Below are 9,017 nucleotides of genomic sequence, written 5' to 3' on the forward strand. Positions count from 1 at the left end.
ATACTTCCACGTGACGTCATGTTTTTCGCAGACTGAGCACGATTGGCTTGTCCTCCAAACGGGATATGGCGCAGCCAATCAGATTACAGCAGGAAAATTTAACATAAAAATTTAGGGTAATTCCTAATTCAAACAGGTTTGAATTTCACTATATTGAAAGCTGTTTATGTTGTTTTAATTTTTATAATAAAATAAATATCAAATATCATTTGAGCTGAACAAGTATTACATAGGTTATTTTTGAACTTCACGTCCCACAGTTCCGTGCTGCATCCCCTTTTCTACTACTTCCTCTCGCCTTGCGCAAGCTCACATCGTAGGAGAATGCGGATTTCGAAGCTAAAAAGAATAGCTAGCCAGTAAGCTAAAAACAAGCTTCTTGTTGTTGGGCTTCAGACTGGTTAAATGTCTAAAACAAATTCACAGCCCGCGTCGTCTTCGGCAGCGACGACCGCTACAGGGGGGCCATCTTCGTCCTCGTCGTCTTCGCCCGCGGGGGGCTCGACATCTCCCGCAACCGTGTTGAACGTACAGCCCGAGAAACCTCAACATTACACGTACGTAGCTGGTTAGCAGGGTTAGCTGGCTGGGTGTACACAACCTCACGTGCACTGCCATACACACAAAAATACATACATCTTACTACAGACAGTGGTTGATTAATAAAACTTTAAAATGTTTGGAATGAAGTAAAGAGGCTGGTAACCCAGTGTTTTCTGGTCCTAATGAAGAGGCCTAATGTTACTCAGTAACCATTTCTTAAAAGTTGTATAATATGGCATTTTAGCTGTGCCTCTGCGTGACACTATTGCATCAATTTAGGTTTGTTCATTGTTATGTAAATACCGTAGTGATGTATTTTATGATTATTTGTAGAAGCTTATGCTAGTATTAGTTTTGGCTATTACTGGTAGAACACCTTGAATTTTTTTCCAATTCTAGTCGCATTATCACCTGGAACTTCAACTTATTTCGTTGAGATTTCACTGTGAAATGGGAAGAAAACGATGCACGAGCACCAGATATTACAACTAAAATGTCCAAAGCATTGGTAGAATATTGTATCTTTTTAGCCACCAGCTAGTATGTCTACTAGTTTAGTCACTGGCGATTTTGGTTAGTGTTTGTGCAAAAATGTTCATCAATATTTGTTTAACCTCAAGCATCAATGCTGACCAACACCTCTGTCCCTGTTGAAAAAACTTACCCACAGCATGATGTTTAATCCTTTGGGGTGGGGATTTCATACATAGCATTTTGCATCTTGGCCAAAAGTTTACAAATTACAAATTTGAAGATTGGACCTCGTGGTTTTTTATTCTCCTCCACATTTTTATTCTTACCTTATCTTTTTCCATAAACTGGACATATACATGTGCATGAAACCCAATTTTTCTTTAACTGCACAATTATTTTTTGACTTTGTGCTCAAACCTCCAGTAAAATACATTGAAGTTTATAATTTTAATGTAATAATATATGAATAAATCTGTAAGGGATGTGAATGTTGTAGTTTTATGTAGACAAATTATTTGCATATTTAACAATGCCAGGTTTTGATTAAAATGATAATAATAACGTTGCACAGACATTAGTCACATTCTTTCTTGTTGTCTTCTTACTTTCCAGATATCTCAAAGAGTTCAGAACAGAGCAGTGTCCCCTGTTTGTGCAGCACAAATGTACACAGCACCGGCCTTTTTCCTGCTTCCATTGGCACTTCTTGAACCAGCGGCGTCGCAGGCCCATCCGCAGACGGGACGGGACGTTCAACTACAGTCCAGACGTCTACTGTACCAAATACGACGAGGGAACAGGCACATGTCCAGAAGGAGATGAGTGAGTGCTGCTCAGGCTTTTCATCTTCCTAAAATACTCTTCAGATTGTAGATTTTCTTCTTMTTATTATTATTATTWTTTTTTTTTCAATTCATGAGGACAAAAAAGTAAAGAATGGCCACAAAGTTACCCGGAGTTTGACAAACGTCCTCTGTGTTTGCGCTGTTTATCACATAAATAGTTCAGGTCATTTAACGTGTAACTCTTTTTGCATCGTTTTGCTTTCTACTATCCAGTGTCCCGCTTTTGTAGAATTTACTTTACAGCTCCGGGTGTCTGACACATTTGCAGGACGTCCATCACATCCTCTCAAAACACTTTCTCATTGAAATCTGGAACTTCCCTCACGCATCTTTTCACTCGACTGTTGCTACTTTCTTTCAACTTACTGCATCATGCATAATCTTCCCGAGAAGCTTTAGCACCTTTTTTTAATCCCTAGTGGGGGAATTGATATTGACATTTGCACTCAAAAAACAGTGAAAAGAAAAGAGTGAAAAGATATTTCAGGGTGTGACGGGGGAGTTTTTACTATGCTAATCTGGCCGTTTCTAGCAGTCGCTGTACCAGACTATTCAAATATTCTTCATTTTAATTTGGCTGTAGGGATTTCAAGTGGACCCAATGTCTTATTGAGGTTTGTGGACCCAAACAGGAATAAGACATCCCGCTGAAATGTTCATATTTTCAACCAAATGGTTGTTTTCAGCCTATTTCTGCATATTTATACAAATACAAATGTTTAAATGTGTTTAAATTTGTGCTAACAGCCAGTTTTCAGATCCTCCTCGAGGAACCAGGAATTGTAGAAATTCATATTCTCTGGCACGGATGTTCTACAAGACTTTTCTTTTTTTTTTTTGTTGTTGTTGTTTGTTTCATTGTAGATGTCCCTTCCTGCATCGAACTGCGGGCGACACCGAACGGAGATACCACCTCCGCTATTACAAGACTGGATCGTGTATCCACGAAACGGATGCGAAAGGCCACTGCAGTAAGAACGGCTCCCACTGTGCCTTTGCTCACGGATCGCATGACCTGCGCAGTCCCGTTTACGATATCAGGTGTGCAACGTTAAGACCCGTCTGCCGTCTAGTTTTTCACCTCCGGGTCTGTCGTCGCTGATGTTCTTCCCGTGTTCTGCGCTCCACAGGGAAGTGCAGGTGCTGGACTCTCAAGGAGGGTCGGGGACGACGGAAGGAGGAGGCAGCGGAGACGCGCAGTCGGGTCAAGCGGCGAGCACGGCTCTTATAGAGAAGATCTTGAGCGAAGAACCGCGCTGGCAAGGTAAATCTGAAATATGTAACGAGGCGTCCCAGCAGGGACCAGCTTTTTCCTTCTGCTAGCAAATGTTTGTACAGAAATGTTGTATAAGATACCAGAAAAACAAGCAAGTTAGCTTATGAATAACTTTTATGATTCAGCTGTTGTGCTTCTAATAATCACCTTTATAGCAGTAATGGCCAAAGCTGCACAAAAAATATTCATTTTACATGTAAGATTAAAGAATCTGTATCTGTTCTATTCACAGCTCCTCAAGTGGGAGTTTTAGCTTCACCTGGTTCATATTCTCACATATGTAAAAAAAAAAAAAATCTCATTAACACTGTTTGCTGTCCAAGTATTAACTGATTAATCCAAAAATGAATGAACAAGTCAACCCTACGCTGTGTGGATGTGAAGACCAGTTGACAGGGCTGAGCTTTTCACATGTGGCCTTAGGAAGAATAAGAAGCTCTACAGGGTTGTTTTGAGGCTACTGATTGGATTGCTCTTTGCCAGCTGCATGGAGAGGATATCAATGGCTTGAAATTGAATGTTGATGTTAGAGATGCAATCTGTGCTATAAATAATCACTAAAACAATGCTATGTTGTTGCATTTTAGGTAATAAATGTTTATTTTCTTATTCAAAAAAAGGAATTGAATTGCATATTTGTCTTTGAATAATTTGAATAATCAATTACTAAAATAATTGTTAGTTACTGGCCTGCTTCCTAGGAACTATAGTTGGGAACTGTTGTCTTTCTGTGCTATTCTGGGCCATAAATATAATGCAACCATTTCTCATTACCACTTTTAAAAATGGGAAACACAACAGAATACCGATTTGTGCATAAATCAGGAAATGGCAGAAATAAACAACTTTTGACCAATTTAGTCAGCTAAATTGGTCCAAATCTTCAGCAAGAGCAGTTTAAACGTTTTCTTTTCAAATACGATGCCTTTTGATGTGTTCCAGTCACCCGCCTGACAGATTACTCTCCTTTTTATTCCAGATAACAATTATGTGCTGTCCCACTACAAGACGGAGCTCTGTAAAAAGCCCCCCCGCCTGTGTCGTCAAGGATACGCCTGTCCGTATTACCACAACAGCAAAGACAGGCGGCGCAGCCCGCACAAGCACAAATACAGGTGACTTCCTGTTTCAGTTCTGGAATACTCTAATCATTTTTAGTTGGTTCGTGTTTTGTTAAATAGAGAACCTGTGTTTGTTTTGGGTTTTTTTGCCACCGCAGAGCGCTGCCATGTCCGGCGGTGAAACAGGGCGAAGAGTGGGGGGATCCCAGCAAGTGTGAGGGAGCCGAGGGATGTCAGTACTGCCACACGAGAACAGAGCAACAGTTCCACCCAGAGGTTTGGATTTGCTTCCTGTTGTTCTGCCAGAGTCTCAACGTAGAAACCACAGGAGCTGATTGGAAACTGTTTCCTTCATTACAGATTTATAAATCCACCAAGTGTAATGACATGCAGCAATGTGGCAGCTGTCCCAGAGGACCATTTTGTGCCTTCGCTCATGTTGAAAGTAAGATCCCACCGGAGCGGCCCTGCGTTTCAACGTCTGTCGATTCGTTTTCGCTGTAATTCCATGTCTCTTTGGTTTGAATCCTCCTCCAGAGCCTTTTGCTGCAGAGGAGTCGATATTCCCCAGCCCCGGCTCCCCTCCTCCCCCGAGGCTCCCGGATCCCCTTCCCGGCCACGACGTTTCCCAGAGTCCTGGTGGACACGGCATGAGGCTCGGCTCCGCGTCAGACCACTTCTCCCCCTCTGCGGTGTCCTGCGTGGCAGAGCAAGGGCTGCTGGGTAGCGTTTTGTCGCTATGTGAGGGTGCCAGCGGGGGAGGAGACCCGCTGTCTCCTTGGGCTGGGGACAGGGGGTACGGCAGGGCGCCGGGATTTGAACGGGAAGATCAGGTGAGGACGTGTGCTTTGGAAAACTCAGCAGGACTGCAAATCAGATGATTAATTGGATAAATCGGTACATTCCACAAATTTCCAATTTAGCTACTTAAGCTTAAGAGTTGGAAAGTATGAGGCACTTGGGAAAATAATTTTCTTATCGAGTCTTTTCAACATCTTTTTACAACATTTGCTCACAATTTCAGGCCAAACACAGAGGGTTCGCTCTCGAACATCGGAGCAGGGAATTTGCTTCGACGCAGAGCAAACAGGTACAAATCTCTTAAAAATTGAACTGCTATAGCTTTGCCTATAAACTCTGTGCATTTTTGTGTCTGTTTTGAAACGGCAGAAGGATTCAATTCTGTTATTTCTTCTGCAGGACTTGTTAGTGTTCCTCCCTGTCGGCAGCCCGTTGAGTCTGTCCTCCAGCATCCCCTCCAGTCTAGCCGCCACGCCCCCCAGCCCCGCCGCTCTTGGCCCACCAGGGTCTGGCATCTCCTCGGGAATGAACGCCAATGCCCTGCCTTTTTACCCCACCAGCGAGACAGTTGAATCGGTCGTCGGTACGCAATAAAATACTAGAATTCATATTTCTGCTGCAGCTGACATGAGATCTGATTGAACTCAAACGCCGTGGTGTTGCTGTGTGACAGAGTCGGCTCTGGATGATCTAGATCTGAATGACTTTGGAGTTTCTGCGCTGGAGAGGAGCATGGAGAGCAGTTCTGCCCTGCCCAGTGTTGGGGTGATGCTAGGTATTTCGAAACATGAAGGTAAAATAAACACAAAATCACACAAAGAGTAATAATTTTTAAGACATGTTTCTGTTTTCTCTGGTTTTGCAGGAGGCAGCCAGATTCAGAGTTCAGCTCCGGTCAACATTCCAGGATCGTTCAGCAGCTCCGCCCCGTTCAGCTCTCCGTCTCCGTCGCCCCCAGTCAGGCCACAGGCCTCACCTTTCTTCTCTTCTCACCCGTCACAGCCGAGCCTATCAGAGAGCCCCTTCCTCGGACCATCTCATAGCACTTTAGGTACGAATATCAGATTCAAGATGCAAAAAAGAGGACATTTTATTTATTTATTTATCTGGTAAGACTTTTCTGTCAGGCAAAAGTTTGAGTCACATGCAAATATCTTCATTGCGTGCTGTGATTCGAGGCATTTGAGGCTACTGCTAGCTAATATACCCTTGCTAGCTAGTTAGGGTTTTTTTTGTCTATGTCTAAATTTATCTCCAGCTGGCTGGACTTTGTCCATTTTTGGCGCTGGCTGACTTCTATTGACAACCTATATGAAGTTGGCTGCATTGGTATTATTATAAGTTAAGTGCCTAGCTTAAAAGTAGTCATATCCAGCATATAAAGCTACTGTTTTTGTTATGTTTGATTGTAATGCAGCAGTTTCCACCTAATATACCTTACATTTATATTTTTTCCAGTCTTAAATTTCATTCAACGTGGCATCGAGGTTTTAAAAAGTCTTACATTTGACTTGCTAAAACCCGCAGAAATCCTAAATTAATACTAATTACAAATCTATATTATTTTGTTTTTTTGTAGGTCTGAATGGCATGAGCACAAACATCTGGGAGCACTTCCCGTCGGGTCAGGGTTCTCCTGGCACCCCTCCCGCCCTGCTGCCCTCCGGCCCCTGTGCAGAGACCACCAGGCTCAAGCAGGAGCTGGAGGACGCTCACAGGGCACTGAAGCAGTGGGGTCACAGCTGGAGGCACACAGCTCAGGTAGGTAGGTAGAGGAGCGGCAACGGCTGCGTTTCTGCAGTGCAAGCAAAAACGAAGCCGGAGTGATTCAACGACGCGCTCGTTTGTTTTTCCCGCAGTCGTGGGCCGCCGTCAAAGCGGACGCGGAGGAGTCTCGCGCCAACGCAGCCCGGTTTGCCGTGGAAGCCGAGCGGGCCCGGGAGGCTGAGGAGGAGGCGCAGAGGCAGATCTCTCTCCTGCAGGAGGCGCTGGAGAGCTTGCGGAGCGGAGACAATCCCCACCTTGCACTGCATCAGCTCCAGCTGCTGCACCGCCTGCCGCTGGAGTCGGTCCTGAGCCTGCAGGCTCAACTCTGCAGCTGCTTACGCGCTGTGGAACAGGTGATCCTAGAGATGGCAAACCACTGTCATATTTGGCAATGATATATATGTACACTGCTCAAAAAAATAAAGGGAACACTTTAACATTTAAGTGAACACTGAAGTGTTCCCTTTATTTTTTTGAGCAGTATATAAACCCCAGTAGAATTAGAAAAATGGAAGAAGAAAAAAATGGCAAATATACGAGCAAACATATATTTTCAGGTTTGCTTCGCATGTGACTGTTGTGTGAAGTTAACATAAAAGTAACATTTAGAGACTGAAATTGTTCTTTAGAAATAGTTTCAGTCAGATTGGATGGAGAACATCACCACAGATTCTCAGCCGGATTCTGATTAGTGACTTTTTTTTCCACTTCTGATTCCGATATTTGAGGTTTAGTATCAGCTGACACCGAACTAATGCAGAAAATCGGCTGAATTGACTTGAAACATTAAAWTTTTTTTTCAGACACAGACATAAATGTTCTGAATTACAAATTTATTTGTAAAAAACAACACAACTTTAATTTGCTCAGTCAGTGCAATTAGGAGAACAACAATCAATGTAAAATAAATGATAAAGAAACTGACAAAAACAAACTTAGAAAAACCTTTCAAATTGTTTAGAAAGTGTAATTAGGAATTCCAAATATAATGTAAAATAAGTAACAAAGCATAGTATTAGATACATACCGATCAGACAAAAGTCTTAAGTTTTATCTCACGCTGTAAAGCAGCAGATGCTGCAAAATACACCTTCTCTTTGCGGTCTCCAGGGTAACGCTGTGTTTTGCCGTCGTGTCTGCCAGGTGGTGTACAGGAAGCAGAGGCAGTGCTGCGTGACATGCGGGGAGCACGGCTCGGCCTCGCTGCCCTGCGGCCACGGACTCCAGTGCGAGAGCTGCTCGTCGTCCACCGAGTGCCCGCTCTGCCCCGAACAGACCGCCGAGCAGCAGCTCTCCTGACCTCGCCGTGTCGTGGGACCGCTCCAGATTCCACACCAGTCAGTCCTGATTCCACACCTTGCCAGCCTCGGATCCTGACCACCATTTCGACGCGACTAAAAAGAGACCAAAAACCACGTCGCTGTGGCGCCGATTTAATCGCGCACTTTGAACGCGAAGGTCGCTGAGGAAGTGCTCTCGTCGCAGAGTTAGACGTCGTTATTGTCGCCAGTGTTACCCAAGGAAAACAATACATTCTGCTAGTTAATGCTCTCGACCAGCAACACTGTACTCCCCCCCCCCGCGATTCACTTGTGAAAATAACTTAAAATACCTGCTGTTATATTTTACTCTGACCCCCTAACTATGAAGCATTTACATAGCTAGTTTTTAAATGATATAATTCAAAAAGTATAATCTCACTTTAGTGACAATATTTCCCCCAGAGTGTCATCCATCCATCCGGAGAGTTTTGTGATTTGCCGGAGGGGGGCGGAATAAAGACGTCCGCTTTTTGTATTTTTAGCACTTAAAACTCACTCAGAGTTTGGCGTTGCCCCTCCCTCCTCCTCCTCCACAAAACAACAGGGAAAAAACTGTGCTGTGTTCGTCCTGGTGTTGTGATCGTGTCGTCAGTCTGAAAACTGGCTGGATGGATGGATGACACCGTAGATAATCAGTTTGTTTTTAAAAAAATTATATTTCAGGGAGTAGGAACATCTTTAGAGGAAAATAAAAAAGGTCACTCTGGAAACACTTAAAGGGCATATTTCCAATGATTCTTTGTTGCTACAGCTCATCACAGTGCTGTAAGCAGAGTGTCTTGCTTATTAGTAATTAAGAAATTCAAATAGCTAAAAAAAAATTTGAAAAATAGAATTTGTTCAAACGTCTAATTAATGGCCTTGAGTTTTTTTTTCTTTTTCACACTCAGGTTTTTTGTCTCTGCAGAAACTATAGGAAGGTGTAATA

At 43.4% G+C, this 9,017-nt stretch overlaps 1 protein-coding gene across 3 annotated transcripts; it reads left to right on the plus strand.

The window, feature by feature from the left end:
* The first annotated feature begins 76 nt into the window (after nt 1–76).
* unk (unk zinc finger) lies at nt 77–8,910 on the plus strand. Of its 3 annotated transcripts, none has more exons than XM_008437783.2 (15): nt 77–557; nt 1,630–1,839; nt 2,727–2,903; nt 2,993–3,126; nt 4,118–4,253; nt 4,358–4,475; nt 4,560–4,644; nt 4,737–5,032; nt 5,224–5,289; nt 5,400–5,583; nt 5,674–5,793; nt 5,866–6,051; nt 6,580–6,761; nt 6,860–7,120; nt 7,911–8,910. In XM_008437783.2, exons 1-15 carry the CDS (start codon nt 406–408, stop codon nt 8,064–8,066), a joined length of 2,463 nt encoding a protein of 820 aa, XP_008436005.1. In that variant the 5' UTR covers nt 77–405; the 3' UTR covers nt 8,067–8,910. The 3 variants fall into 3 exon arrangements, with proteins under 3 accessions (XP_008436005.1, XP_008436006.1, XP_008436007.1); XM_008437784.2 differs by having other exon boundaries at nt 5,674–5,775; XM_008437785.2 differs by lacking the exon at nt 7,911–8,910 and having other exon boundaries at nt 6,580–6,765; nt 6,860–7,042.
* The last annotated feature ends 107 nt before the right edge of the window (nt 8,911–9,017 follow it).

This window comes from Poecilia reticulata, linkage group LG19, assembly GCF_000633615.1.
Source record: "Poecilia reticulata strain Guanapo linkage group LG19, Guppy_female_1.0+MT, whole genome shotgun sequence".
Classification (NCBI taxonomy): Eukaryota; Metazoa; Chordata; class Actinopteri; order Cyprinodontiformes; family Poeciliidae; genus Poecilia; species Poecilia reticulata.